Source organism: Trichoderma camerunense (assembly GCF_050948025.1).
Source record: "Trichoderma camerunense strain CBS 138272 chromosome Unknown V8C40scaffold_9, whole genome shotgun sequence".
NCBI classification, from domain to species: domain Eukaryota; kingdom Fungi; phylum Ascomycota; class Sordariomycetes; order Hypocreales; family Hypocreaceae; genus Trichoderma; species Trichoderma camerunense.
The window spans coordinates 1128816-1156755 of NW_028145361.1; the positions used below are offsets into that span (position 1 = coordinate 1128816).

Genomic DNA, 27940 nt, shown 5'->3' on the forward strand with positions numbered 1-27940 from the left:
GTGAATGTCTAACTACCAATAAGAAAGAGTCTGAAGATAAAGAGTCATTTTATTAATAACACTATATGTCACATTTACCATTGCATACCGGCTGCTTGGCCACCAACTTCCACAGCTCTCCTGGCGTCCTTGGTGCTGCCGCAGATCATGTCAAAGAGCTGTTTGCCAAACTTCTTAAAGGCCGGAGTGATGCCTCCCGCTTCTACCAATTCTCTCTCCATGTCAGACAACTGAAAAGAAAACTCAGCTTCTCCAATATTAATCTTATTGGTTTCCAAGTCAATGCTGATTTCTGCACTGTCTACAGCGGCCTCGAAAAAGGCCGGATCGTCCATGGTAAAACCCAAGAGACCGAGGCTAGGCTGATTGCGGCCGTAAATGAAAGCAAAAGATTCGGCAATCACACATTTGATTCCACATCCTTCATAATACCAATCATCAATATCTAGGTCACCGAAAGAGAGGGGAAGAGTATGAGGTCTATACATACCAAGCAGTGCTGATACCGCTTGCTCTCGTGAAGAGCCGCAGCCAAATGCCTTGCCAGCCACTACGACATCAAATCCTTCCTTGGCTCGAGCGCGGAACTCTGGGTTCGTATATTCAAGGCAGTGAGATCCAATCTCTTCATTAGTTCGAGATGAGACAAGGAATTGGGCCGGTGCCAACTGCTATTTGTTAGTCTCACTGCAAGCAATATGCTGTGATTCAAAGGAGACGTACCGCATCGGTATCTACGAAGTCTCCAAGTCTTTGGATCTTTCCGTGGATAAGCTTTTCTACTTTCTTCTCAGGCTGGTCTGCAGCCTCTGCCGCTACCACATCTGAGTCCTTGGAATCATCATGTTGAGTGAGTGCTGTTGCCGACTGATTGTCGCTCAATCCACTCTCTGGTGTAGCTTCAACGGGGCTTGCTGGTTCAACCCAATCCGGCTCTATCCCGGACAGCTTTCCCTTTATAGAACTGCGACCGTTCAAAAGCTCCCATCTTTCCGGAGGGATCATATCAATGAAATGTTGCGGGTTTGTCACTGTCATTTGAAAAGACGACGCTGCCACAGTCGCAGCCGAAGCAAGATTTCCGATAGAACCTAGAATCCCATGATGAGTCTCCTTTTCCGTTGGCTTGGACAATACTTTCACCTACCTTGACCCATACGGTTCTCAAAGTTCCTATTCTGAGATGACAACCAAACTTCAGACTCTTTAGCGCGATCCGCAGATATACCCACGCAATAGCTGCATCCTGGAACACCAATCTCAAAGCCGGCATCTTCATAAATTTGTGCAAGTCCCGATTTTCGCAGCTTGTCAAGAATAGGTAGAGATCCAGGGACTACCTTTCTCTTTTTGCCGTCCTTTGCTGGAGATAGTCCGCTCTTCAGTCCTTGCTCCAAGACCAAGGCGCCGAGAATGATGTCTTCTTCTGCTGTGGTGCAAGCTCCAATGAAGCATCCATCCAGCTTCATGCCCAGGACATCTGTCACCGGAACGACATCATCGGGATTCGGATATTTAGCCACGAAAGATTCAACCTTGGCTAGATCGATGACGTGCGATTCAGCGTAAACTGCGCCCTCGTCTGCACGAAAGTAGGTTGATGCGTTCCTATGCCGCGCCACTCTTCGTCCATCAATGAATGCTTTGGTTATATGATCTGGAGTAAAGATTCCAGTCACACCTCCAAGCTCCTAGATGCGTAAAATTCATTGTTAATTCGGCTCATTCCAACTGTAAGGGGATTTGAAAACTTACAGTCGTCATGTTGGAAATTGCAAACCGTGCATCTGGGGAGAGATAACTAAGACCAGGTCCTGTATACTCAACCACGCGATCCGAGGCCACCGTGTTCCTCTTGAGCTGCTGTAATACGTATAAAATGACGTCTTTGCCTCCAATTCCCCGACTTGGCTGTCCCACGAACTCAATCTTGACAACCTCAGGCACTTTGAACCACGTCTCTCCCGTGATGAGACCCATGGTGACATCTGCCGCTCCAAGCCCAATGGCAAGACAGCCAACTGCGCCAGAAGAGCATGTGTGAGAATCGGAGCCGATGAGGAGCATACCCGGCTGAGCACGCTCTCTGAAAAACTCTGTATGCATGATGGTGTACTGAAATGCCACTGGTGTTAGCAAATTCTTGTTCTAAACATGGATGTGAATCTGATGTTGGCTTAACCTACATTCATCCCCTGATACTCTGTCATTTTAAAGACCTTGCGCGCTTTTTCAGATGATTCAATCAACCTCTTGACTTGAGGCATGCCTTTGATTCTAGGGTCCACGACGTGGTCACCGGCAAGCCAGAAGCGATCGTTGCGGAAGATGCCAGGACTTCCCAGACGATTATACGTCCCTTCCATACCCTTGAATGGGATTTTAGTACCAAATTATTTGTGGTTCAGCATTGACAACAGGGAAAATTGGAATTACTTACAGCCCATGACGCCTCTGAAGCCATTATCCAGTCCAAAGATACCCGGATAGTATCGCCAGTTCTTACATAGCCTTTGGAATCAATGGCGTGCATAGCGAATATCTTTTCGGTAACATTCATTGGTGGTCTATCTTTTGGAGCTAGCTTCTGGGTACTGGCTTGCGTGGATTTCTTTCGATCATCCGAGTTGAGTGCCTCTAGCCCTGAATTAAAAGGTCAGTACAAGGCATAAACAACATGGAATGTATGGGACAAATGGATGGAATTTTAATGCTACTCACAAGCTGAGATGAGAAAGCTAATCTCATGTATATCATCTTCAGTGATTTGCACATCTGTATTCAGCCCGAGACCTCCATAGTTCGGCGAGGTTGAGGCAATCTCAGAGATCTGAGAGAATACTTGGCTTTCCCGAGAAGCTCCCTGCTTGAGGAGTACTTGGCTAACGTTGTCGAGTAGAATGAGCGGATGTACTTCTTCGCTGGTTATATCCGCTGCTTCAAGCTTGACAGCCCGAGATTTGAACAGCAAATCGGACCACTTGGTCAAAAGTTCGTTCGTATTGAGATTGGCAGCCATTATGTAGGTAACGTAGGGGAGTGATAAGTGATAATGAGGAGATTAGAGTTGAACGAGGGATCGGCTTCCCGCTCTACATAGGTAGGAACTATATAAGTATACAATATCGAGTTAATATTTTATACGTCATCGTTTGACTATATCAGTCTTACTATTGAGAGCGCATCGATTGGCCTACCTGCATGGCTACATTATCGTCCGCATCTCACTGGAGGGAGTGGCCGAAAATGGCCGAACGCCGCTCAATTTCGGCGACTCGCATCACACATTGACCAACGAGCTCTTGCTTGCTAAATTCGATGCCGACTTGACACTACCTACACATGCATAGTCTCGTAGCCGCCTTCTAGTATTTGGCCCAAAAGTAATTGTAATAATCAATTGTAATAAACCATTATTAGAGACACACCAGTTCCGATTGAAAGGCTAGTATCATTAAAAGCAAACTAGCTAATTCAGTATTTACTCGGTAAACCCATGTCGAACTGTGACTCCCTCGCAATAAAACCAAGTGGTTCACTGTACAGAAACTCTGAGGCTATCTCAATTGGTAGAACCAAATCTAATTGCTTGTAGGTTTTTCTTTCGGAGTAAGCTCAAGAACGTTCACCTGCTGCTTTAAAAGTGCGGCGTCGGCGAGCATGACCGTGTCACGGTTTGCACGCTGCGCAATATCATTAAGGGCTAGATACGTTAGTGCTCAATTTGATACAGAGAATGATAGAGAATTACCAGTGAAGCAATTGACGAGGAAGGCTTCGCATACTTCTTGAATCGCGTCAGTTGCAGCCTCCTCGAAGCGAAGGCGACCATAACCAATCTCAGAGGCAACAGACTGGCAAAGTCTAACGAAGGCCGCCTTGCCAATGACTATGTTTGATTTCGCTGAAGTTGTTAGAATTGTAAGATAATACATGCAACAAGCATGAACTTACTGCCAAGTCCGAAGCGCCGCACAGAATTTTGACGGATAATGAACCGCCTGCGAGCAACTTTCTGTGGGATCATCTTGGGAGTTGCTTTCGCCGCGAGAGGCTTACAAGGATCCTCGTCTCCTTCTTGTTTGACCGTCGCCACCTTTCCTTGCGAGTCGTTGCCTGGGGATACGCGAGCAGTTTCTTCCATTCGATCCATCTTGCCACTTCGAAAGTAAAAATTAATCGAAGACTCAAGATGAACAGATTGGGGATAGATGAGCGATGACACGTACCAAGAGAGCGAGCAGGAAGAGTTGTCTCTAAATTGGTGAATGAAGAGAGAGGGCGAACAAGGAAAATAAGGTAGAGAAAAGAGGAAGAAAGAGAGTGCAGCTGTGCGTTGATATCTTGTCGCCCGACTATGCAGGTATGTCGTTTGGTTTTAATCTGCCAGCTGTTGAATACATTTTCTGCCAGCTATTGAATGCAGTTTCTGCCAGCCGTTGAATGCATGTTTTGCCAGCTGTTTGACTGGCAGCGCTTTTCACTGCAATATTCATTGTATCACCAGCATCTTTGTAACAAGAACGGCTTGGCTTATTGATGACCAACTAAATGTCCAAAGCATGGGTTCGCGGGCTTGATATTGGATTCGTCATAGCCTGAGATGAAAAGTCTTTCTAGAACCGCGTTTTCTTGCGACTCACATTGAACTATGTGAACTGGGAAAGGCCGAGATTGTTCATTTGGGCGACTATTGACTAAAACTTTTTGTTCTTGGCCCATGGGTTATTTTTGGTTCATGGCATGATCTTGGTTGAACTGGATAACATCGTGTACAGTCATATGTAGAATGCGATTGTATCATACTGTCGAGCACCTCTTAGGAAGCTTACAGCAAAACACAGCACAGGGGAAAGCTGCTCTTTTTGTATACTTGGAAATTAAGGCCATTCATTAACTGGGTGCCAAGATTGATGGATTGTGAAGAAATAAGCTGAGGTCGAGTTGAGGATAAGAGTCTGTGCATTGAGTGGCATTCAGAGCATTTTTGCAGTCACATGTAGCCTTTGGCTGAATGTCTGCAGACCTTGTTACCCTGTATGTATGACGTGAATTTCCAAGGTATCATTGCAGCACAAACGCGCACCAAATCGTTCCAAGGTGGACCTAAACTTATTCCGCGATTCTTGGCTCTCCAACAAAGCTTTGACTAACTAACATACATGAAGGTGGGCCATGTCGCCCTGTGACTAACACACAAGTGACAAATCGTCCGTTACTCAACATTACGAAACCGCTAAATGACGGAAAGAAGGCGGAAAGAATGTGGGAGATGTGAGGCTAAACGGGTCCATGTGTAAGCCAGGTAGCTGTCTAGATATTAACAAAGTAAAAATGTGGGGGTTTTGGTTTTCCGACTTGGATTCCATAGAGTGTCTGTCACGACGCATTGCCACTCTCTAAGCTTAAAACCATAAATCAGCCACCTTGTTCAAGCACTTCAGCTCCCCAAGACAATGCAATCAACATTGAGACAGAGCTTCATCCGCCATCAATTACAGCTTGTGCCTCGCCTATTTACCCTTGAAAAGAACAAGACACTTTTCTTTCCACAGCAACAACTCCGATCAGTCAGCATGGCCACCAAGACTAACATTACGCTTTACACCGCGTCAACTCCAAACGGCATCAAGGTCCCGATCCTGCTTCAGGAGCTTGGGCTCGACTACAAGGTACGAAGAGACATCGGTTCTTCTAAACAAATAATCACATAGAATTAAGAAACTGACATATTGTAGTTGTACCACGTCAAGCTCAGAGAGAACGAGTAGAAAGAGCCATGGTATCTGGAGATTAACCCCAATGGCCGAATCCCGGCCATGACAGATGAATGGTCCGACGGACAAAAGATCCGTGTCTTTGAAAGCGGACCCATCCTTGAGTACCTTGTTGACCGCTATGACAAGGACAACAAGGTCTCATATCCGAGGGACTCTCGTGAATATTGGGAAGTAAAGAGCTGGGTACGTTTGTAGGAGCTCTGGGGATTAGCCATATATCTCGGGCCCAAAATGACTGACACTTCTTTTAGCTGTCATGGCAGATCGGTGGCTTAGGCCCTATGCAAGGACAACTAGAACATTTCCGAAGTGAGCTATTGTAAAATGTGATCCCTTGATAGGTCATACGCTAATTAGATACTCGCAGGATACGCAGCCGAAAAGATCGAGTACAGCATCAACAGCTACGATAACGAGACTAATCGCCTCTATTGCATCATGGACACCCACCTGGCCAAGTCTCCACACGGGCTGCTCGTTGGCGACCGCGTTACTATTGCCGATATAGCCTGTTTTGGCTGGGTTGTCAATCACGGTAAGGCCCTTCCTATCTATACTATGTGTGTTATCACGTTAAGCTAATTGTGAACATGTAATTGCCTCTAGACCTGGACGGTGTTTCTCTTCAAGAGTTCCCTCACCTAGAAAAGTGGCTTGAGAAGCTCCTAGCACGCCCAAGCTTCAAGAAGGGCCAAGAAGTTGTATAATCTGGGGTGATAAATAGACACTCCCTTTCTTATTTAGATATCCTTAAATTACTTTCTGTCTATATAATACGCCTTTAAATCTTATTTGCAATGTTATATCTTTGGCTCATTAATAATAGCCAATCCCTGCTCACTCCTCCAGAAGCTGCCTGAAGGATATGTGTACTTCTCAATCGCCTCAGGCTTATACTCTACGCTGTATCCCGATTCATGTGGTGTGACAAAGTGGCCATCTTTGGTCTGGCAAGGGTTCGTCAATACCTCGCGGAACGAAGTGATGTGTTCCAGCAGGCTCTTTTCTCCCGCCACGCACAGGTAGTTGATCAGAGCAAGATGCTGAGTGTATTCATTCAGGCCAATGCCACCGCTGTGAGGAACAATAGGCACATTAAATCTGTCGAATAGGTTAGCTATATGAGCCTGCCGGCGCAGGAGAATAATTGGTTATGGACTTACTTCTTAGCCATTAGCAAAACGGCCATGACTTCGTTTACGCCGCCTAATCTGCAAGCATCGATTTGGCAGTAGTCGATTGATCCAGCTTGAAGCAGCTGCTTAAACATGACGCGGTTCTGGCAATGCTCGCCGGTAGCAACGCCAACGCCATGCGGCTTCAGGGCCTTTCTGATCTCGGCGTGGCCGAGGATATCGTCAGGCGAGGTAGGCTCTTCGATGAAACTGCAAGTTTAACGTATGTCAGTATGTTTGTCCATTACAACCGAGTTGAGTGGTATACAACTCACAGTGGCTTATATTTGACAAGATGAAGCATGTAGTCAATTGCCTCAGGCACGCTCCACACCTGGTTGGCGTCCACCATGAGCAGACGGTCATATCCGATGGTATCACGAGCAATCTGCAGTCGTCGCTTATCATCCTCAAGGTTACCGCCAACCTTGAACTTGAACTTGTCCATGCCCTGGTCAAGATTCGACTTAATCAGCTGCACCATCTTCTCATCCGTAAAGCCCAACCAGCCAGCTTGCGTCGTATAAGCCGGCACAGCCTTACTAACACGCGCATCTTCCAATCTCGCAGCCTTAGTCTTCTCCTGCTCCCTCAACAACGTAATAGCCTCCTCAGGAGTAATAGCATCAACAATATACCGAAAGTCAATACAATTGACAAACTCCTCCGGCGTCATGTCCGCCACAATCTTCCACACCGGCTTATTCAAGTACCGCCCCCAAAGATCCCAGACAGCGTTAACACATGTGCTGAGACCCAAGTGAATGACGCCCTTTTCAGGTCCAACCCAACGCAGCTGCGAGTCGGAGACGAGGTGCCGCCACGTCTGGCCCATGTTCTCCGTCAGCTCGGCGAGCGATTTGCCGACGAGGCGCTCGGCGATCATCTCGGCGGCGGTTGTGCACAGGTTGTTGCCGCGGCCGATTGTGAATGCGAAGCCGTGGCCCTGGAGATCTGTGTTGGTTTTGAGGATGATGTATGCGGCGCTGTAGTTGGGGCCGGGGTTCATGGCATCAGAGCCAGAGAGGTCGAGGCTGGTGGGAAATCTCAAGTCTGTGAAGGTATAATGAGTCTCTGATATTTGTGAGTATGAACTTAGAGATATCTTACCATGAGCTTCAAAACCCGTAATCTTGACTTCTGAGGCGGCTGTGTAAGAGCCCAGGAACTCTCCATTGCCGTTTGTGTCTGTTCGTGAAGGCGCCATTGTGAAATTCTATTACTGCTGTCGCAATCTGCAAGTGTCGACAAAGAGAAAAAGTCAACACAATCGTAGGTCCTTGAACGATACTTATACGCAGAACAAGCTACCACAGTCACGAGTTACATAGCTTCAAAAGTTCAGCGACATGCGATTAGATATATGTCGAAACCGCAACCTGCACCGATGGTATCACGGCCAATCATGAAGCTCCAGCCGGCACTTCGGCTCCTCGAAAGTCCCGGCGGCTGAACGTTGCTGCTGGATGCCATCTTACCCCAGAAGTTGGTCGGGGAATTATCTGGAGGATCCAGTTCACGATGATCCCGTATTTGGGGGTCTCGGCTAATCAGCCGACTAGACGAATCTGGGGTGATGCGGTTGTGGAGTCTGGGGTAAGTCGATGGTCTTGTCCAATCATGGTGCTCATAACGGCATTTCGGGTATTTCTAGGTATGGCAGTTTGGTATATAATTGAGCTGGTGATGATGGGTGTAATTGATGTATACGATAAGATGAAGTTGATTGTTTAAGTTTATATGTCAATATGGTGAGAAAGGTAAAGATGTTATAATTCTCTTTGTTGAGTTGAGTTGAGATGGAATCAGATGCTGATGTTGTGGTGTTGTGGTGTATTAGGCAGTTTATTTCTACGGCATTGCGCCATGTACCGGAGGCTTAGCCTTTGGATATGTAAGTGCGGAAGCTATATCACGGGAAGACTATCGAAATATGATAACTAATTGCTTATCATTTAGGACACGGGCTCAATGAGTGAGTTTAAAAATGCCCATTGAGAAAAAAGCCACGGTTTCGGGAATAATATCAACTAACTCGTCACCAAGGCGGCATCTTGGCCATGCCACAGTTCTTGACGTATTTTAAGAATCCAAGCAATTTCCGTCAAGGAGGAATCACCGCGTCAATTCTAGCAGGGGCTTTTGCTGGGTCTCTGTTGACGGGTGCGTTCCTTGCGGATAGGCTGGGGAGAAAGAGGACGATTTTGCTGGGCTCAGCCATCTTTACGATTGGTTGTGCCATTTCTGCGGCGGCGAATAACATTGAGGCTCTTGTTGCGGGGAGAGTCATCAATGGGCTAGGAAATGGGTGCTTGACGATGATGGTGAGGAATTGTGATTGCTGCTTGTTGATCTGGTAGATGGATGCTGACTGAGTTAGGTTACCATGTATCAAAGTGAAATTGCGCCGCGAGAGTATGTCAATTCACCTTATAAGTATGAACTGTTGTTAACGATTGTGTAGGATTCGAGGTCGTATTATCAGCGTTTTCCAGTGTTTTGTCAACTTCGGTATTCTCATTGCTTTTTGGATTCAATTCGGAACAAGCCACATCAATGGCTCCGCGGCATGGAGACTTCCCATGGGTTTACAAATGATTGTAAGTTACATCTACCATAACAGCATCTCAAGCAGATAATAATTAATGAGGTGTAGGCTACTATTACTCTTCACGTCACCATGTGGTTTATGCCCGAATCACCCAGATGGCTTGTCCAGAAAGACAGACAAGAAGAAGCCCTGCAGGTGCTTGCCCAAGTCCACGCCGGTGGCGACATTAATGATCCCTACGTGCAAGCAGAACTCGCAGAGATTGTGGCCAAGCTTTCATTTGAGAAGAATCACCCACCGCCCAGCTATTTTGACTTGCTGCTTGGATCGCAAAGACGCCGCATGTGGATCGGGATTGGTGTCGTAAGCTTCACCGAATTTTCGCTTCTTATAACTAAGGGCTAACGAAAACAGCAATTTTGGCAATCAATGACTGGCATCAATGTGTAAGTTGGCTTTATACTATCCCTCTATGAGTACTTCATTCTAACTAGACTTAGCATCATGTACTACGCCGTCTTTCTCTTCCAACAAGCCGGTCTCGGAGCAACTTCTTCATCCCTCCTAGCAAACGGTCTTCAGGGCGTTGTCCTCAACGTCTTCACATATCCAAACATGTACTACATGGACAAATGGGGTCGAAGATGGCCCATGGTTATCGGCGGCGTCGGAATGGGCATTTCTATGATGATTATCGGTGTCCTGATGAAAGCTTATGGTATGTGATGCTGATTCCCGTGTAGATTTACCATCTCGTATACTAATTCCCCGCTGCTAGGTGACCCGGTCTTCGACTCGCTTACACAAAAGACGAATTTCGACTTTACGAATGCCGCCGCATCGCGAACAATTATCGCTTTCGTGTACATATATGTTGCCTGGTTTGCAATCACTTGGGCTTGTGTCGCTTGGGTGTATCCGCCCGAGATTTTCAGCATGAGCATGCGTGGTCGAGCCACGTCCATGACGACTGCGACGAACTGGTTCATCGTAAGTAGGAGTTGATTACTCCTGTGATGAACGCCAGACTAATCGAATATAGAACTTTTGGTTTGCCTTGTACATTCCCACCGCAATGGCAAAGATCAGGTACGCATTTCTCCTCATACTTCTATTTTATTTGATAGCATGCTGACGTGTTTTGTAATCACAACAGTTGGAAACTATACATGATATTCATGGCCCTCTGCTATCTCATGTCCGTCGTCGTATACCTATTCTACCCCGAGTCGGCCGGCAAAACACTTGAAGAGATGGACTTTTTGTTTTCCAAGGGGCGATCTGTGTGGACGTTCCTCGATCCCGAGGCCACCAGGATCGGGGCGCTGTTCCAGCGAGATTTGGAGCATGGCGAGGCGCTCACTGTATTTGATGAGGATGGTATGGTTTTGAAGGATAAGGTGAGGCAGGTGGAGGATGTAGTTGAGGGTAATGTTCACGGAGAGGAGAAGTAGGCTGCTGGGATCATCTTTGCGGCGTATCTGATGTGTACGAAGATTGTGATTATATTTACATACTATGGACGCCACTTGGACGCCTCTTAGGTGCCCAACCATAAGTTGGACTAGCCTATGATCATGCAGCTATACATTAATGCTGAAGAAAGAGACTGACTATTCAGCACTCCAAGTCTGATATCCAACATCTCGTGTCTCGATTGTAAGGCTAGTAACAATACCAGATACTAGAGAAATACAGCTGTAGTAGCAGATATGAGAAGAAAGCAGCGATGTGCAGCGATACTAGAAGAAAGTACGACAGCTACAGATAGTCAAGGCGTCTGTTACCTAGATAAGCACCGGTAGTAGCAGAGAAGAAGACTCTCTTTGGCATCCTGTTCTTACCCTTGAATTCCACGCAGTCGCTTGGGTGACAAATAGCTAATCCCACACAGAAACAATGTACACTTAAGCAGACGGGAAGATGTTGTGAAAATACCCATACTCATCCAGCCAATCTTCGAAAAGTTGAAGATTGGTGTCTGGAAGGGCAACGGCCCCAAGGCCCAAATCATCGGTGCCAAGCTCGTAAGGTACGGAAGCCTGCGTTGTTGAAGCCAAAAACCCGGTCTGGGTGGCGGCAGTAGTCGTAGCGATTGTTGCGGGATCAGCGATATCATCGTCCCGACCTGATGTAGCTGTAGGCTTTGTAGGGTTGTCTTCGACATCATCCCCTGTCGGTGTACGCCGTCGACTGGCGTTTTGACTGTAGAGTTCTGTGCCTCTGAGAACAGGTAGCTTGACGGGCATGTGGTCGTTGAGAAATGCCACAAGAGGATCTTGCTCCTTTCCGTTGGTGTATGCTGCTGGTCCTTGTGAATGCAAGACTGCAAGCTTGAAGAAGTCGTGATAGAAGCTCGCATGCCAATAAATATCGCCAAGCTGTTCCAGCAACCCCATACACTTGTTGAATCTGTCGATATGGGGCTGTCTGCTAACTGGGTCTGGAGAAGATCGCATCATGAGAAGATGCACGATAAGCGGCGGCAGGATAGCGGTTACACTGCGAAAGGATTAGCACATGTTCAGCTCGCAGCATAAGCGCGGAAAGGCAGTTACCATATCGTCGGACAATACTTGATCAGATCTAATCTGACGAGCTCACCAGCTAGTCGAGTCGAGTCTTCGGCAGCTGCTTGAACTTTTGGCAATGGAGGCTGTGCACCACTGGGGCGGCTCTCATCCAAAACCTGATGTGATTTGTGAAGAGCGATGACGACAATACTTGCGACATGTTAGTTACGTCGACAACTTGAGAGCAACTAAATGCAGAGATCAGGAACCCGGGCGAACTCACTTGTACATGAGATGTAGGAGCGCCCTGTAGAGAGTGCAAATACCCCGTTTGTCAAAATCCCTCCCATACTCTTCGTGCAATCTCGCACTCGGGACCAAATTCAAACGCCAGTGCTGGAGGGTGTCTTCGCAGAGGCCAATCTGCTCCTCCAGTGATCCTGGTTCCGTAGCAATGTTATGAGGGAGCGACAGCACTCCTTCCATGTACTGGCAAAGCTTCACAAACTCGATGAAAAACTCCTTGACGGTTCGGTCATCTTCGCTGTCGCCATCCTCCTTGAGATCATCGAGCGTGAGCATTGGAACTGTACAATCCAGACTGTTGATATGCATTGGGCGTCCCGTGCCGAGCGTGGTGAGCCTGTCTCTGACGAGGCATGCCCACCATAATCTGGCCCAGAGTTTGCGCTGGGGTTCCTGGGGGGCATTTCGGTGCAGGCCAACTCCTTGCGCAAGACTGATGGCCTGGTGGATCCAGAACCAGGTGTGCTTTTGCTCAACCATGGATGGGTAGTAGTGGCTCATCAGAAGGAGTGCTTGGATGTTTGTAATATTATCTGACTCAAAATCAAAGTCGTATAGATACTACGAGGACGAGTATAAGCGCGAGTACAGACATCATGCTAATAACTTGGCCTTGAAAGAGACTCACCCGTGCTCTTTTGTGGAGTGCAATTCTCGCCTCTTTTCGAGTTGTGAAGCCAGCGTCTCGGACGACATTTATAGGCACCGTCTATGAACCTCCAGTAAGCACACCCACTACCTTACTTCTCGAATAATGAGTGATTACATACCGCACTGGCCGTGAATAGTATGGTCTGTAGAAGCAACAAACTTGGACCTTGAGAAAGAGATGCAGCGCCACGATCGCTTCGATAGTAGGTGGCCAGAAAGTTGGACTTGTCGATGATGGGAAAGAATGGATGGAAGAGCTGGAAATAGTTGGAAATAAACTCGTCCATGACTCCCTTTGGGGGAAGACTGAGAGCACCTTTCCGTTTCAGATACTGGATATCCTCTTCATCCAACCGAGAATGCTTGATAGAACCCGAGAGACGACGGGGATCCTGTGAGACGGCCAGCAAAGACGGCTGGCTGTCAGGGGCAAAGCTGCGAAAGAAGGGATAGTGAGGAACTTGATGAAGCATGGCGTGTGGCGGGATTGAGCGAGGCGACGACGGTCTTGCGGCACCGGTGATGGTCAAGTCCTGGCCCGGCGATGGCGACTGCTTGTCCATCTCATTCTTCCCGCGCCGCTTCTTGCGAGCCTGAACGACGCATTCAAAGCCATCGAGCTGGCACTTTGTGCAGGGAACTCCGGTCTTGAGCACATCGCAGCGGATCTTGCGAGTCCGACAGCATGAGCAGGCCTTTGAGGCGCGCTTCTTTTTCCTGCTGACGAGGTGGATGGTGGCCGGTGATACAGATTGCTCGTCTGAATGGTCCATCTTTAGCCGAGGGTTGGCTGGCTGTCTGACTCTCTCTCTCTCTTTGTCTCTCACTCTCAAGGCGCGAGTGGACTCCCACAGCACAGATGATGGATCACGACTGGATGGAACTGAGGCCCCGAAACAGTGGTAAATCAGTATAGATGAGGTTTAAAGAGTCCAGCATTGTCAGACACAAGTTAAATGGATGGCTGCCAGGCATTTTAGTCCAGAAGGGGAATGGAATCGTGACGCTATTGCTTGCCATGGCCGGTGGCTGAAGAGCAACTTTGCCGGGAGGCGGTGCTGACTAACTGGGGTCAAACGACGATATCGCAGCAGTTCATCGGTGTCATTTCTGCCATGCTATAGAAGATCAATATATTATCAGCCGTGAAAGAGAATAGTTGAATTAGATACTTGAGTCACATAGCATTTTGACTCTTCCCAATCCTTTGACGGTATCACCACCCAACCCAATCCATCAAAACTGCCTCCAGATCTGCAGCTTCAATGACCGACAGCCAGCCAGACACTGATTGACAGCCCCGGCAACGCGCCTAATCCCCCAAATCCACAGTCCCTCTCCAGCGCTAGCTTCCCCCAAATCCCTGCCACTAGCGGTACCTGCATGCCCCCAATCCCACCCTCCCACAGCGCTAAAAACCCCCATAAGCGCGTTCCCAAATCCCCGCGCCCAATTCACCTCCTTTCAAACCACCAAAACCGTCGTGCAGCTGTCAAACACAGCATCTCAACCACGCCTCACTTTTCGTTCACATCGAACAGCTCTCGCCAGCTGCCAACACAAAGTGAAGCTGCGCAACTTCTGAATGCTTCCACTGCGTTCCATCGAAAAGCCCGGAACAATCGCCTGGCCGGCACCCGGTTTGAATTTTTTCTTTCTGCTATAAAGCAAACGCCCTCGTCACCACAACCTCTTCCTCCTTTCTTCTTCCTTTCTTCATCACGCATCCCTCGCACAGCAGCTTTCTCCTGCCTTCTTCTCCCCAACTTTGTTTCCAACTTCTCATCACCACTTTGTTTTCTCACTCTGCTGATGCCCGATGCTCCTTTGCTCAAACCACTTCTCCCCCTTCTCCCAGCCCACCTCAACCCGTGCTCTACCCAAACCAGCCCGTGCTACTTTACTCTACGGAGTATCCCTCCCCCTTCGCCTCGCCTCGCCTCGTCTTGCCACACTCTTCGTAGCTTCCACTTCGCTTCTCCCCCAAAACTTCTTCTTCAAAACTCTTTTCTACTCCCCCTTTGCCTCTGCCCTCTTCTCTACCCATTTGCCTCCCCCATGGATTGGGCATCCGACTTGTGCTCTCAGTGATGATATCTCTTCACACAAGACAAAAGGGAAAGCCTCCTGGTTCGGTTCTGGCTCACCCCAAAACCACCGTTGGCACCTGTCCGCCTTCCAAAGAACAGAAATCTGAGCGAGCACCAGTTTCCCCCCTTCTTCTTCCTATTCACTTCCTTTCCTTTGTGTTTTCCTCTTTGTCCTGTCAGTTCCTTGTGTAAAATCCCCGTTTGTTGAATTCCCTCACAGTAGCCGCAATGACCGACATCTTAGCACCTCGGAGAAGTCTCTTGACCGAAAGGCTCAACAGACTCATGATTCCTTGTTCCCTTGTGGGATATAGTTTTCAATCGGAGCAGGCTGAGGGTTCAACAGATAGGATTTTCCCTTGAGGTTCAGAACAGATCAAATGGTGCATTGGTGGGAAGTGATCTGGGGAGAAGAGAGGGGGGACTGGTACATTTTCTTCTTGTTTCATGTTTGAACAAACTGAGACCACCTGGTGATGATTCAAGGTCCAAAAAGCCAAATTTGCAGACAACAGCAGCGGGTGTAAAAGCTCGTGGCTGCGAGTTGCCGATGAGAACCTAAGAGAGCTAATCTGAGGGTGTCATGTTTGTTCACTTCATGTTGTTGTGGTGTGGAAAGTCTTTGTTGCAATTTGGTAGTCATCTGGCGCATTCAGCAAGGGTAGATAGATGAATGGGAACAGAATTCTTGACTGGTTAATCGTTCTTGAGAAGATCATACACAAGCAACCAAGCGAGCCTCTTCAAAGCGCAAAAATTCTATTCCATCTCGTCTGTTTTTCGTAGTCTCTACTCTACTCGTAAAGATCCTCCCACTCCGGCGGATTTCAGTGTGCCATCCATGGGTATTTCGTGGCCCGCCAGATTGCAAATCGTACATAAAAACAAAATCTACAGCACCCCAACTCTCTCGCAAGGGCGTGTCCCAAAAAATCCACCGCCCTGCTCCTATCTCTTCATCCGCTTCACCCAACGCTATGGCTATGTCCTTGTATCTCTTCAGTTCTTCTTGCCCTTGCTCACGGGCTTGCTGTACATCCATATCGCGCAGAAGCCAACAAAGCCAGAGACCGTCGCGCCGATGCCGGAGATCCATGGCCAGGCACCCGAGATGACAAAGCTGCGAGGCCACTCGTCGTGTGCAAAGTGGCGGACGCTGACGGTGTTCTTCTCCTCGACATAGGTGAGGTAGGGGCGCTTGTAGTTGACCTTGAAGTTGAAGATTCCATGCTGGTCGGGAAGAGTAAAGGAAACGCCGTAGACGGCAGCATCGTCAGTGGTGCCGGTAAGAGCCAGGTTCAGGCGGTGGAAGGGAGAAAGCATGGAAAACTCGAGCTGGAGAACATCGTCTTCAGGAAGGGTAAAGGGCACCCACTTGTCCCAGCTGTACTCGGACAGAGAAATGGCATAAGACTAGATGATGATAAACGTCAGCCGAGATGCGATACACACTTCAGCAGGACTTCATGTGCAAACTCACCACATCGTTCTTGATACGGTAGATTTCCGGGTTGAGCTCCTCAGTCTCCTGAAGCTTGTGCTCAATGCTGTTGACTCGCAGGACGCCAATCTCCTGGAACGTCCAGCCAGCCACTCGTCGGGCGAATTCCTTGTTGTCAGCCTTGACGCTCTTGCCGCCCACCTTGGTAACCTTGGCATCGAGCCACTTGTCCTGCAGCATCTCAGCAGAGCCGAGAACAGTCACGCGAGCAGAGTTGCGCGCCTGCACCACCGACACAAGCGCCAGTTGCTGGCCCGCAGCGAACAAGTCATCAGCGTCAAGGACCTCGGCTTGCTCCTTGGGGTTATAGGTGTAAGCAGTGGCAGGTGCGCGAACAACGGGAGTGAGCAGAGGACCAGAGCCAAGGACATGGCCAACAGCGTGAGGGAAGGCCAAGACACCACCGGGGACCTCAAAGTAGGACTTTAGGCCAGGGCGAACGTTGGAGGGCGCATCGAGGACGAGGACGTCGTGGGATTCGGCAGCGGAAACGGTGTCATAGTTGAAGTGGTCGACGACGGTACCGGTGCGCTCAATGGGGAGGGAAATGTCGAGCTCGGACAGAAGAGAGACGAGCGAGGTGGAGGTCGGGACGGTGGAAGACAGCGCAAGCAGGATGTTGCCCTGGGCGTTGACGAAGTCGACGAGACGGTTTGGGGTCAAGTTTGGACCGAGGCCTGCAAGCAGCAACACAATGTCAGTAATCAGCAAGCCATTGATAGTGTTGACATGATGTAGAGAATAGATGGCAACATACCCTTGACCTTGGAAGGCAGGAATAGCAAGTGGTCGTATTTCCTCTCGCCAAGATGGAACAGCGTCAGGCCCTCACTCCGTGGCGTCTCGTACGAAACATCAAAGCCTCGCGCTGTTGCAATCAGTCAGTTTTCCAGCTTCAATCTCCCAATCCAATCCCAATCCAAGCTCCAGCTCTATCTCTCCACCCAATTGCCCCTCTCCAAAAGAAAAAAGAAGCTCCAAACATACCTGTGAGATCCCCCAGAAACTGGCCATACGTATCCTTTTCAGCAACATCGTCCAGCACCACCAACAAGCGGCTCCCGCCCGTGCTAACCGCCGAAGCAGCCGCCGCAAACAGCGCCGCAGCCACGCTCAGAAGCGACCACATCTTATCAGCTGATTGAAACAAAAAAAGAAAATGTGGTTGACAAAGGACAATGTCTGGGTCAGAAGAGGTGCGAATCCAAGAGCTTCCCACAACTACAGTAATACCACAAGTACAGACCACTTGGGGATACGTAGCCTCGTTCCCGCTGTGGGGCCCCAGACGACTCTTGGCAGTTCGTCACTTTACTGCAATCAGTTACAAAGGTACAAAGGTACATCTGCTTAGGTAGCTTTTTTCTTCTCTCTTTTGCCGCGGTTAAGCCGAAGCAAGCAAAGCATCACGACTCTTTGAGCGTAAACCTCATGTCACCCAAATCCGACGATATCTGATATCTCGCACCTCCGAACTCCAACAACCCTCACACCCCCAAACTCGGTACGTTACGCCCTCTATTCCATCCTTCTCTTCTCTATCTCTACAGCTAGTCGAATCACTCACTAACTCCAGCCAATTGATCGCACCGTTCAGCCCATCATGTCTTCTCCCCTCTTCTGGTCGCAGCCCCTCAAGTACTGCGCCTGGGCAGCCCGCGAGCGTCCCGCCTACTTCTGGTCCGTCGTCGTCGGCGCAACCGGCCCGGCTCTCATGCCCATTGTTCCTCCTATCCGCCACATGCTCGGCGACGTCGACCCTGCGCCCGTCCCCGTCACCTATCCCGGTACGTTTTACCCGCCAATGAATCGGCCTCCAAGGCACTTGTGGAGGAGAATACAGGATAAGAGAGAGAGAGCACTTGTGGAGGATAATTCAAGATATGAGAGAGAGTTTTCCAACTAACCCTCTGCTATACAGTTCCCGCCGGTCCCCGGAAACAAGTGACAGGCTACGACGACAAATAAAAAACCGCTTCACTCAATCCAAGACGAAACGTCACTTTTTCAAAAGCCAACCAGGGAACTTCCGCATCGAGTCATAAAAGGGCCGGAATCGCAGACTTAAAGTCCCTGTACATACATACATACACAAACAAACCACCACGGCGTTATTCAAATCATGTAAAAACACACTCGGAGGAAGAGGAAGAAGGGCCAAAAGAGCAGGGCAGGAAACATTTACCAGACCTCTAAATTCAAACAATTGATGCAAATTACAAAAATCCGCTCTTCTTCTTTCGTTCGTTTCTACTTTGATGCCTCCCATCCAAAAACTTCTTCACTTTCTCTCTCTCGCTACAGCATGCAATGTCCAACTTTTGAGCGCCCCTTTAAAAATCTAATTATTCTCTCTCTCCCCCCCGTTGAAGCACCACACAAAAGGAAAATCAACTTCATCTTCCTCCCTCTAATTATTTTACTTCATCCAGACCGCGACACGGCGCGACGAATGTTTCTTACAGATGTTCGGCGAGGCATGCTCAGGCTCTACCTGTCTCTGCCAGCGAAATTCCACTCATACTGGACGCCATTGTTAGCAAAAAAAATCGTAGCCACTTGTGAATTATAAAACATGAAACTTACTACTCGCCCGTCATCGTCTCCAGTGTAGACACACATTGGCATCGGGCTAATGCAAGTAATGCCGGCCGCCGTGTTCTCTCCCTTGTCGCTCGTGTAATCAATATGGTCCAGCCGTCGCAGCCGCTCCAGAGTCCATTTCCCACCCACCACGCTCTTGCGCCATACATTGACGATACCTCCGCGGTGTCCCGTGAAGATGAGGTAATTTTCGAGCCACTCATTGCCAGCGCCTTCGTAAAAGGCACAAGAGTGGACATAGTCCTCCGAGTCCGAGCAAACGTTTTGTTCTAGGATAAGGCCGCCGTTGAGAGTGTACAGGAGCACGTTAGGTCCCGAGCATAGCATGATGTCGCCCGACACGTTGTGGATTTGCGCGCACTCCACGTGGCGCACAAGAGGTAGCTTGCGAATAAAGGACAGTTGATTAAGATCCCACAGGAAAGCCTGCCCATCCGACGAAGCCGTAACGAACGTGCTAAAAGCTTTGCCCACCGCAATGGCCGTCACCGGCGTCTTGTGGCCAAAGAGGCTCGATTTGGGAATCAGCTCCACCGCTTTGCCAGGTGCTGTATGAAGAGCATGTACGGAAACGACGCAGTCTTCTCCCGCAGTAATAAGCGTCTTGGAGTCGGCAAAGGCCGCGCAAGAGATCTGGCCAATGTGAAGGTTCTCAAACAGCCCGGCCGCCCTGCGATTGTCGGCAAAGAAGAAACGGATGCTGTTGTCTGCATAACCCCACTCCAAATACTTGTCGTATGGCGGGAGGTTGAGGCGGAATGGCGAGGCGCACAGCAGGCGGTCCAACTTTGGCGCATAGATGAGTGTGGAAACCCTCTCGTGGCTCTCCAGCAGCGGATTCGGCAAGCATACCAAGGAGAATATGGCCGTGTCAAGCCTTTTAACAGACGACTTGAGCTGTTCTCGTGGCGGGTGAGGCTTTTGGAACACTTGGTGTGGCGTCTGGCCGAAATTGTGAATGACACCGGCCGAAATCGCCCTCTCGTTGACGTCCTTTATTTGATCAAGGTCGACCGAGCCAGCGTAGGAGAGGTTGTGGAAAACATTGAGATTCTCCACCGCCGCCTCGCCTCGCTGCTTGAAGCCAAATACCAAATCAATCCATTTATGCAAGCTCTCGCTCACGTACGGACTCTCCAGCGCCTCGCGGTGCTTGGCAATGAAGATTTTAGGGTCACCCTTGGCCCACGGAGGCAGCTCAACGTTATTAACCTGGACACCGTTGCTCTGCCGACGCCCAAAATCGTACCCGTTGATGTTTGTCAGGAATTCGGGGAGGCAAAAGAATTCGGGAATCAGTTCTCGGACATCGGTTTTGTTGTTACATGATGCCGAAGTCCAGGCGTCGCCAATCGATTGGAATAGTCGGTCTGCGTGGTCAAAGCTATCTCCCTGAACAAGAAGATAGGACTGTACAAAGGGTGGCAGTCTGATCAGATACGAGGAGACAATCATGGCAGACGAGTAATGGGTGCCGTAGTGGAATGGCGTCTGTCCAATCTCTTCAAGCGCGCTATAAGTGTCGATGAAGCCTTGAATGCGGTTAACGGTCTGGGCACCCATGGGCTTTGACAAGTCTCGAAACACTTTCGGATCCTCCAGATCGAGATCGTCGCTGGTGTAATCAGCCAGAATCCACGGAAAGACTGGATACTGGGTTAAATCGTTAAAGGTTCGCCCAGCCATGGTGTTTACCACCATGAGATAGTGAAAGTTGGAAATTTCACCCCTCTGCCACCGCTTCATGATGGAAGTCCACGGCGATGCGTTAAACAGCGTGCCGAGCCGAGATCCCAGGCCTTGTGGAGAGTCTTCAAACCCCTTGAGCATATCAAACCTCCATGCATCTTCTGGATTGGGCAGCGCATGCGCAGCGCTGGTGTGCGGTGCTTTGCTCGACATCTTAGCAAATAAGCCATCTCTAAGTCCAGTGCTAATGGTGGTAAGGAGGTAGCTTCGGCCGTCAGTGAAGAAGATTTCAATGGCAACGTCCCGGAAGAGGAATCGGCGTTTCGAGACGCTAATCACATCCTGCCACTTCCAATGTCTTGACTCTTGTTCTCGACCACCAGCGCTCTGCCGCTTCTCAAGCGTCTTGGCACCGGTCACGATCTGCGTAAAAGGATCGCGCTCTTCTGGCGGTGCTTGCCACACGTTCACAATATCGCCGTTGGCGCACTGGAACACATTGTCCATGATGTACAGTGCGTCCTTTCCTACTATCAAAAGGCCTTCACTGGCCTCGAGGCCCGTGACGCGAGATATGTTGTATGCGGCTTGCACTTGATCGCCGTGCTCCAAACGCCGCATGACCTTGCGGTTTTTATCTTCAAAATTCTCGTCGCCTTCGTTTGGCTCATTCGGGTCATCAACAAGCTCAAAGTCATCCTCTGCCGTGAGCCCAGGCTCTGGATTATCGGAGACCGGTTCAGGCTCCATAGTAAGAGACGCTGAATCGTTATCATTGACGCCATCTAGAATAGCGCCGGAACGCGTAGGTGGCCGGCTCCCTACAGCAGCCGGGTCTCGCGAAACAGGGACGGCGCTCAGAGTAGCTCCAGAAGTGGTAGTAGGAGTTGTAGCAGAAGAAGCACTGGTCGATGGCAGACTGCCTTTGGCCTTGGGCTGATATCTGTCCTCGCCAACTGGGTAGTCTGGGAGAAGACGCAGGCGCATACGATTTCGACCCTCTGTTCGATCCAGCTTCCACTTTGGCGCCGTGGATATGCTGAACACGGCCCCGGGCCGCTGCAGATCTCGTTCCATCTTTCTATAGCCTGCTGTGAGAAAAGCCAAATCATCTTGCTGGTCTTGCATGAGACGCTGATACTTGAAATACTCCGCGTTGTAGATGCTCTTCATCCATGCGCTATTACCGATTTCATGGTTGAGAAGAATTCTATCCGCCCCAACCACCTCTATGTTCCAAGTCTTTAGCTTGTCTTTGCGTTTTGTCAGGCGTGATTTCGCAGACTCAAAAGTGCGATGGTTCTCCGCGCTGACGAAATCTTCCCACGTCTTTGACATGCCGCCAAAAAAGAGCATGTCCAACGCCGGTCTATGCTTGTCCACCCAAAGTACAAATGACTCGTCGTCTATCTCTGTCAATTTTTCAAAATCACGAACAATTTGCCGCTGCTCGGGTGCTGAAGACGATCGAATCAAGGCAATCGATTCCTCGGGCTTTTGCACGAGAATGATGCGGAGAAAGTTGGCAGCAGCGCCGCGGATCGAGGCTTTATCGTCGATGAGTTTTGTATAAAGCTGATACCAAAACAGCTTCAAGTACTCATCATCGGCCCCTAAACAGCCCAGAATAGACATCTGCCAGTAGGCTAACTTGTTCATAAACTCCTTGGCCTCGGCCTCTGAGGTTTCTTGACTATCCAAATCCGAGAGCTTGAGCAAAATAGTCCTCAAGAGACAGCTGCGAATGGTCGATATAGCTGGGCTGCACAGACGAACGCTCTTCAACCCCGCAATCTCGGGCCGCTGCAAAAATTCCAAGAGCATACCATTAAAGTCAATCATGGCTTCTGCTCCGTTTAGGAACCATCCTTCAAAAATTGCTTCACAAAGATGGGTGCAAAGCCGTCCAAGATTTGTCAAAATCCTTGGCTCGCATATTCCCTCGCGTCTCGTCTGTATCACATGTGTTACCTCGGAAATCGCTCTCTTCAAGATGTACGATTCAAAGTATGCCTGATGCTCCTGAAACCCAGGAGGCATTTTAGTGAAGAGACCGAATCCCGAAAACTCCTTGCGAACGAATATTTGATCCATGAAGACATGCATTACCAAGTCAGTAATCCCATCCACAATGGCATCGCCGGCGCTGCTGCCGCCAATGATCTTTTGCTGTTGAGGCAGAGGCTTTGTCAGGGGGATAGCGAGCTTTGCCTCTGACGCGGTTTTCTGGGCAGTCAGGAGAACGAATGACGACGCCCTTCTAAGAGGTGTTCCCTTTGGCGGCGTCGACTGTGGCGATGGCACGAGATCGATGTTGGTTGTTCTGACGATGGGTGCTGGCATAGAGCTGCCGCCCATGGGTCGGATAATGACATCGCTACCCTCAAAAGTCAAAGCAGAATCTCGAGAGTTCAACTCCACATCAGGGGTGACGGCATCGGCGCTGACTATGACCGGGTACAAAGCAGCCAAAAGCAGCCGAATCCACTCGGATGACAGAGCAAAGTCTCGGAATTCGGATGATCGCTCGTGGAGATTTCGCAAAACTTGTATGGCATTCTTAAGGAAGCCGGCATGTGCCCCCACGCTTTCTCGAGAGAGTATTACTGCAAGTTTGGTCAGAAAATACTCGCTGTAAAGGACACAGAAGAATAGACTTACACCTAGGTTCCACACCTCTGACAAGATCTGAGCTCGCCCTAGGCCTAGAGTCATAGGCAGAGGTGGGTCGAGATAATGCGTGAGATGGCGAGAGATTGGTTGCTGGAGAATCCGGGTCTTCTTGGTATTTCATCACATCCTTTAAGCCATGCTGCAGCATCGATGTGATGATAACCAGCGACTCAGGATAGACAACCTTGCGCTTGTCAAACTTTTCAGCCAGGGTGTGGAAGTCAGCCCTGCTATCAAAGTTGACATCGGCCACATCCTGCCCAAACAGGATGCAAAAGCAAATCGTCCATAGAGGTGGGACATCCCAGAATCTCTTCAGTCGGCTTGCCATAATCGTAAACCCGCCAGATTTACCAGCAAACTTTGACGTATAGGCAGATCCATGGACAACCAGGAGGCGAGCGAGGATTTTGCACCCATGGACGACAGTTTCAGAGTCATCATCAGCAAGTAGATACAGCAGCCACTAAATGTCAAAATATCAGTAAACAGTCCTAAGCCGCTGCATGCTGTTCGGATGGAGCATAGCTTGTGTCTCACCTTATTCGTGACCGTCTTTGCAAACTTCTTGATATTGTTAAAGTTGCCTTTCTCGCACAGGATTCTAGAGTAGAGGCTAAGAACCTTGGTTCCAAGTTGCTTTTTCGATACGGTTCTTGCGCCATAGGACAGACCATTGCCATCACCTCCATCCACAGCCCCCCGCTTGAAGGGGCCAGGGGTACTTGACCGTGAAGTATTCAAAAACAGCCTCGGGGTTCGCGAGCCTGCCGAGGCGGGTAAATGAAAGGCGTACGTAATGAAAAGTGACAGGGATCTCATGACTTCTTGGCTTAGATTCGATCTCACGAGCGCTTCGAAAGCTCCCATGAACTGCGGCACGACTTCTTCAGAAATGGCCTCGCCTTTCATGGCATCTAGCAGCCGCTTTACAATTCCTGGAGCAAGCAACGGTTAGAATGCACTGTTGATTCTGAGAAGAGGAAGCGGCCAAGCTACTCACTCATACGTATCAACCTCCTACTGTTGAAGTCATGATGTTTACTGTTAACGGCAAAAGTCACGAATTGTTTATAATAGAGCTCCTGGACGCGCGGCCCTGATTTGCGCCAAATATCCAGGTCGATCAGCAGGATGCGATAAGCTAAGGGGTTGATGATGAAAGATTCAATGGGTTCAGCATGATTATATCCGACAAAGCCCAGTATCAGGCTGAGGATCCGGAATGCAAGGCTTTCTCGCTCCTCTTGGGAGGCTGAAAGCCGAGAGATTTGTGCGTTTTCGCCGGCAGCGCCAGAACCATATCCGATCTTGAACCGCAAGAGCATGCCCAAGATGCTGTATCCATTATCTCTCTCCATTGCTTCACTATTTCTCCAATTCCTGCGGATGCAATGGAACATGATTTCAATAGCATGAATGGTCTCTTCGACAGTCGTCGCCTTTTCCAGGAGCTTCAGGGCCAATGGGGTAAAGCCGGCCAGACGCCAAAGGTTCTCGTCAAAGTAAGATGGAACAGCTACAATCGGAGTTCCTCGGAAGGAGGCAATGCCTTGGGGTCTAAACAGTGCATCCGTGAGACTTGGAACAGCACAGTTTATGGCCAATGGAGATGCTTCTTTGCTCGACATGCGGAAGAGATTGCGAGTAGATGCGCGAGGAAGAGCGCGGAGAACGCCGGTATCGATATATTGCACATTTTCGGGAAAGGTAGCAGACGGGAGAATGCCAAGCAGGATCTTCGCTTCCGGCAATAGTGAGCTTGCCTTGTCACGCACCGCTCGGAGGATATCAGAGTTCTCGTCTTTACCAGAATGAACAATTTCATTCCGCAAGCCCAACATGGCCGACGCCTCGTACGTCTGGAAGCCACCCAGGGTGTCCTGGAAGTTGCCTTGGTACCGTGGGCCAAGCGCATGATGAACGGCTATGTAATCATCACTAAGAACATCTTCGAATAAATAGGCAGATGCCAACGACCATCTCGAAAAGACGAGACCCGAGCCGCTCTGATTCGAAAGATCGCGGGGTGTCCCAAGGAATGCCTGGACGGGGTTGTACTTGTTCTGATTGGAGTTGAACGAGGCAAATGTTTCCGTACTTCCGTTTGCAAGCGGGGGCACATGTGGGTAATTGCAGCGAATTTGTTCAGCAAACTCGCCATTGACGTAGAGAGACGCTTTGCTGGCCGACATTGTCTTTGGTCGGCGATGGACAACGGCAACGTGGTACCACTTCTTTTCACGAAACGTTACCGACTTGAATCGCACGCTAGGCTTATTGGAGAAGACTGAAGTCTGGAGAATAAAGTTGTGGGTATCTCGTTCCAAATACATGAGCACAAAGCACGTTTGGGAGGAATCGAAGACGCCAAAGACAGTGGTATGCGCAGTTGGGTCGAAAGAGTCGACACGTATCCACGCAGCAAACGTGTATCCAGCCGTGGATTGAGGGGGGAATGGGCGGCCCAGGGTCGGGAGTTCCAGCGATGAGTGCCCATGAAGCGAGAGGTCAAACTGAAAAAAGGGAGGGCCAGTATATTTAGATGTCATTTCTAGGAAAAAGTTGGCCGCCTCGGGGCCGGGTGCCGATAGTAGAAACTGGACATCGGCAGGTTGGTTCACACCGAGATGCATGAGCAATCGACACAAGTCCAGGACAGTCCCATGTTCAGCCCGCGACAAGTTAGACTCGGGGGAGAAGGCAGCCTCGAGGAATTGAGAGAGAACGCCAGTCGAATGGATAGCGGCAAGGTTGTAAATCGAGACGGATGCTGCACTGAGGATTGTCTCTACAACAATGAGGGAAGAGGGGCTTGGCGGCGAGTTCTCTGACCTCGGAATAGCACGCCAGAAGCTCACGACAGCTCTGAGCAGCTCCGGATGACGTATTATCGTCTTTGGAGTAACCACCTCGCGCACACTCGGGCCAATATTTCCAACGGAGCGTGCAAGCACGAGATCCCATTGCTCGTCAGCTGCATCCTCGGCATCGTTTTCAGGGGTGTCGCCAGGTGTGGTCTCGGATTCGACATCTGCACGCAGGGCCTTTGCGGTAGACTGGCAGAGCAGGTCCAAAGCTTCGTCGTCCAGCGAGAAAGCCAGCAGCTTGCCAAAGACATGACAGCTAACCCAAGCGTCGGGTTCCGCCCCTCCCAGGCCGATGCTTGCAATGATCTGTTCCAGGGCCTCCCATCCGCCCCCTGCGACTCGATATCGGAAGAACCTCTTGTTCCCAGAGTGGTCTCGGAATGCGGCTGACAGGACGCTCAGGAACGCACCGAGCAGCTTGAATAATGACATCATCTCAGCCTGGTTCCGCTTCCGCGGGTCATGGTAGCCCGCAAAGCTGCGGAGGACGTCGAGGACGCATTCAAAGCCGCCGGCATGTCGAAAGGCATCTTGGTTTGAAGCCGCAGGAGTGGAAGCTATCAACTGGGCCACGTTTCGCAGGCCCTTGACAAGCTTGGGGATTTCGGGATAGCCATCGTCGTTTCGAGAGGTCTGTTGGTGGCCAAGGTCATCGAGCAGCGTCTGCAAGACTTGTATGTATTTCGGGTTCGGGCTCGCCGTAGCTGACGCCGAGGTCGACGATCGATATCGCGTGGGAAGAGTCGCCATGGTCCCGTGTCGGCCAATTTCTCATGCCAATACCTATTAGGTTGCCCTCCAGGGCCCGTCAAGGGTCCAGGCCGCCAACTATCCGCAACAGCATTGAAGGGCAAGATGAACAGGCAGCTCGGAGCTCTGGCGCGGGGCGCATGAAGCTCTTGGGCGGGCGGTCAGCTGGCCGATAGAAAGGCTGTGGCCCTGCGAGAGAAGCCCTACAGAGATGCAAACGATAGAAGGGCAAGGCAGCGTTCGAATCGGTATTTCCAATGCGTGAAGCAGTGATCCGGCGTGGTTGGGCGGCTTTGCTGCGATTATCTCGACACTTGTTGCCCAGCTCTGGATGTTGCAGCCTGCCAGCCAATCCGCCGTCAGCCTTGAACGTGGCTGAGATTCGGCATTGCGGCTAGTGGACACAGTAGTAGCCCCGCCGCGAGCCACTAAACGGCTCCTTCAGGCCTTCAGGAGCTGCACTGCAGGCTTCAGTGCTTATCGCGCAGTGGCTGGTGGATAAGGGGCCCGTAAATGATTCGATAGCATGAAGTTTAGGGAGTCCTACATGCATGCAGAGGTACAGTAGTCTGGACCCCGTATGTATGTACAGGCAATGGCAACGGCAATGCTGCAGTTATGGATTGTTTGCTGGGAGAGGGAGATGGCTTAACGACGATAACAGATTCAATCTGACGTTGGGCATTGGGGCTGGTTATCGATGCAGCTCTGGACGCTCTCTACTGTACAGATACCAGCAGACGCTGCCATGATGACTCTCTCTATGCAGCTTAGGCATTTCTGTGTT

At 49.8% G+C, this 27940-nt stretch overlaps 10 protein-coding genes across 10 annotated transcripts; 3 read left to right on the top strand and 7 right to left on the bottom strand.

The window, feature by feature from the left end:
- Nucleotides 1-74: 74 nt before the first annotated feature.
- Nucleotides 75-3019, bottom strand: V8C40DRAFT_266098 (uncharacterized protein; the record flags this gene model as incomplete). Its single annotated transcript, XM_083219709.1, has 8 exons — nucleotides 75-421; nucleotides 491-668; nucleotides 724-1091; nucleotides 1148-1691; nucleotides 1756-2115; nucleotides 2187-2369; nucleotides 2441-2643; nucleotides 2722-3019. 8 exons carry the CDS (start codon nucleotides 3017-3019, stop codon nucleotides 75-77), a joined length of 2481 nt encoding a protein of 826 aa, XP_083073228.1.
- Nucleotides 3020-3581: 562 nt separating this feature from the next.
- On the bottom strand, nucleotides 3582-4159 carry V8C40DRAFT_287656 (uncharacterized protein; the record flags this gene model as incomplete). The annotated part of the gene is made up of 3 exons (XM_083222752.1): nucleotides 3955-4159; nucleotides 3752-3889; nucleotides 3582-3703 (listed from the first exon to the last, which is right to left on the bottom strand). The coding sequence occupies exons 1-3, from the start codon at nucleotides 4151-4153 to the stop codon at nucleotides 3582-3584; spliced, it is 459 nt and encodes a 152-aa protein (XP_083073229.1). The 5' UTR covers nucleotides 4154-4159.
- A 1660-nt stretch (nucleotides 4160-5819) lies between these two features.
- On the top strand, nucleotides 5820-6487 carry V8C40DRAFT_266101 (glutathione S-transferase; the record flags this gene model as incomplete). Its single annotated transcript, XM_083219710.1, has 4 exons — nucleotides 5820-5963; nucleotides 6032-6089; nucleotides 6148-6315; nucleotides 6387-6487. 4 exons carry the CDS (start codon nucleotides 5820-5822, stop codon nucleotides 6485-6487), a joined length of 471 nt encoding a protein of 156 aa, XP_083073230.1.
- A 28-nt stretch (nucleotides 6488-6515) lies between these two features.
- On the bottom strand, nucleotides 6516-8475 carry V8C40DRAFT_287662 (enolase C-terminal domain-like protein). The gene is made up of 4 exons (XM_083222753.1): nucleotides 8066-8475; nucleotides 7231-8008; nucleotides 6944-7165; nucleotides 6516-6881 (listed from the first exon to the last, which is right to left on the bottom strand). Exons 1-4 carry the CDS (start codon nucleotides 8160-8162, stop codon nucleotides 6581-6583), a joined length of 1398 nt encoding a protein of 465 aa, XP_083073231.1. The 5' UTR covers nucleotides 8163-8475; the 3' UTR covers nucleotides 6516-6580.
- A 228-nt stretch (nucleotides 8476-8703) lies between these two features.
- V8C40DRAFT_287664 (sugar porter family MFS transporter) lies at nucleotides 8704-10960 on the top strand (the record flags this gene model as incomplete). Its single annotated transcript, XM_083222754.1, has 12 exons — nucleotides 8704-8715; nucleotides 8796-8849; nucleotides 8915-8930; nucleotides 9002-9279; nucleotides 9336-9370; nucleotides 9420-9555; nucleotides 9612-9869; nucleotides 9921-9952; nucleotides 10007-10224; nucleotides 10285-10496; nucleotides 10549-10595; nucleotides 10663-10960. 12 exons carry the CDS (start codon nucleotides 8704-8706, stop codon nucleotides 10958-10960), a joined length of 1596 nt encoding a protein of 531 aa, XP_083073232.1.
- A 37-nt stretch (nucleotides 10961-10997) lies between these two features.
- V8C40DRAFT_245758 (transcription factor domain-containing protein) lies at nucleotides 10998-13956 on the bottom strand. Its single transcript, XM_083215974.1, has 5 exons — nucleotides 13096-13956; nucleotides 12954-13034; nucleotides 12303-12886; nucleotides 12065-12229; nucleotides 10998-12008 (listed from the first exon to the last, which is right to left on the bottom strand). The coding sequence occupies exons 1-5, from the start codon at nucleotides 13747-13749 to the stop codon at nucleotides 11414-11416; spliced, it is 2079 nt and encodes a 692-aa protein (XP_083073233.1). The 5' UTR covers nucleotides 13750-13956; the 3' UTR covers nucleotides 10998-11413.
- A 1682-nt stretch (nucleotides 13957-15638) lies between these two features.
- V8C40DRAFT_245761 (dolichyl-diphosphooligosaccharide-protein glycotransferase) lies at nucleotides 15639-17778 on the bottom strand. Its single transcript, XM_083215975.1, has 4 exons — nucleotides 17555-17778; nucleotides 17325-17435; nucleotides 16547-17244; nucleotides 15639-16479 (listed from the first exon to the last, which is right to left on the bottom strand). Exons 1-4 carry the CDS (start codon nucleotides 17694-17696, stop codon nucleotides 16066-16068), a joined length of 1365 nt encoding a protein of 454 aa, XP_083073234.1. The 5' UTR covers nucleotides 17697-17778; the 3' UTR covers nucleotides 15639-16065.
- Nucleotides 17779-17994: 216 nt separating this feature from the next.
- On the top strand, nucleotides 17995-18864 carry V8C40DRAFT_245763 (NADH:ubiquinone oxidoreductase subunit NDUFA3). Its single transcript, XM_083215977.1, has 2 exons — nucleotides 17995-18071; nucleotides 18165-18864. The coding sequence occupies exon 2, from the start codon at nucleotides 18171-18173 to the stop codon at nucleotides 18471-18473; it is 303 nt and encodes a 100-aa protein (XP_083073236.1). The 5' UTR covers nucleotides 17995-18071; nucleotides 18165-18170; the 3' UTR covers nucleotides 18474-18864.
- On the bottom strand, nucleotides 17995-18864 carry V8C40DRAFT_245762 (uncharacterized protein). Its single transcript, XM_083215976.1, has 3 exons — nucleotides 18489-18864; nucleotides 18165-18354; nucleotides 17995-18071 (listed from the first exon to the last, which is right to left on the bottom strand). Exon 1 carries the CDS (start codon nucleotides 18834-18836, stop codon nucleotides 18567-18569), a length of 270 nt encoding a protein of 89 aa, XP_083073235.1. The 5' UTR covers nucleotides 18837-18864; the 3' UTR covers nucleotides 17995-18071; nucleotides 18165-18354; nucleotides 18489-18566.
- An 82-nt stretch (nucleotides 18865-18946) lies between these two features.
- On the bottom strand, nucleotides 18947-27508 carry V8C40DRAFT_226937 (uncharacterized protein). Its single transcript, XM_083212281.1, has 5 exons — nucleotides 24537-27508; nucleotides 24074-24471; nucleotides 23522-23999; nucleotides 19154-23466; nucleotides 18947-19090 (listed from the first exon to the last, which is right to left on the bottom strand). The coding sequence occupies exons 1-5, from the start codon at nucleotides 27151-27153 to the stop codon at nucleotides 19058-19060; spliced, it is 7839 nt and encodes a 2612-aa protein (XP_083073237.1). The 5' UTR covers nucleotides 27154-27508; the 3' UTR covers nucleotides 18947-19057.
- Between the last annotated feature and the right edge of the window lie 432 nt (nucleotides 27509-27940).

What these genes read in the sequence shown, in the direction of transcription:
- V8C40DRAFT_287662 (XM_083222753.1), bottom strand. Translation starts at nt 8,162, where the DNA reads ATGGCGCCTTCACGAACAGACACAAACGGCAATGGAGAGTTCCTGGGC. An exon ending in TACGGGTTTTGAAGCTCATG is followed by an intron (nt 8,009 to 8,065) that starts GTAAGATATCTC and finishes ATACCTTCACAG; the next exon opens with ACTTGAGATTTCCCACCAGC. An exon ending in CTTGTCAAATATAAGCCACT is followed by an intron (nt 7,166 to 7,230) that starts GTGAGTTGTATA and finishes TTAAACTTGCAG; the next exon opens with TTTCATCGAAGAGCCTACCT.
- V8C40DRAFT_245758 (XM_083215974.1), bottom strand. Translation starts at nt 13,749, where the DNA reads ATGGACCATTCAGACGAGCAATCTGTATCACCGGCCACCATCCACCTC. An exon ending in CACTCCACAAAAGAGCACGG is followed by an intron (nt 12,887 to 12,953) that starts GTGAGTCTCTTT and finishes TCGTCCTCGTAG; the next exon opens with TATCTATACGACTTTGATTT. An exon ending in AAGTATTGTCCGACGATATG is followed by an intron (nt 12,009 to 12,064) that starts GTAACTGCCTTT and finishes ATCCTTTCGCAG; the next exon opens with TGTAACCGCTATCCTGCCGC.
- V8C40DRAFT_245761 (XM_083215975.1), bottom strand. Translation starts at nt 17,696, where the DNA reads ATGTGGTCGCTTCTGAGCGTGGCTGCGGCGCTGTTTGCGGCGGCTGCT. An exon ending in GTTTCTGGGGGATCTCACAG is followed by an intron (nt 17,436 to 17,554) that starts GTATGTTTGGAG and finishes TGATTGCAACAG; the next exon opens with CGCGAGGCTTTGATGTTTCG. An exon ending in ACCGTATCAAGAACGATGTG is followed by an intron (nt 16,480 to 16,546) that starts GTGAGTTTGCAC and finishes ATCATCATCTAG; the next exon opens with TCTTATGCCATTTCTCTGTC.
- V8C40DRAFT_245763 (XM_083215977.1), top strand. Translation starts at nt 18,171, where the DNA reads ATGTCTTCTCCCCTCTTCTGGTCGCAGCCCCTCAAGTACTGCGCCTGG.
- V8C40DRAFT_245762 (XM_083215976.1), bottom strand. Translation starts at nt 18,836, where the DNA reads ATGGGAGGCATCAAAGTAGAAACGAACGAAAGAAGAAGAGCGGATTTT.
- V8C40DRAFT_226937 (XM_083212281.1), bottom strand. Translation starts at nt 27,153, where the DNA reads ATGGCGACTCTTCCCACGCGATATCGATCGTCGACCTCGGCGTCAGCT. An exon ending in CAAAGACGGTCACGAATAAG is followed by an intron (nt 24,000 to 24,073) that starts GTGAGACACAAG and finishes TTTGACATTTAG; the next exon opens with TGGCTGCTGTATCTACTTGC. An exon ending in GAGACGATGACGGGCGAGTA is followed by an intron (nt 19,091 to 19,153) that starts GTAAGTTTCATG and finishes AATGGCGTCCAG; the next exon opens with TATGAGTGGAATTTCGCTGG.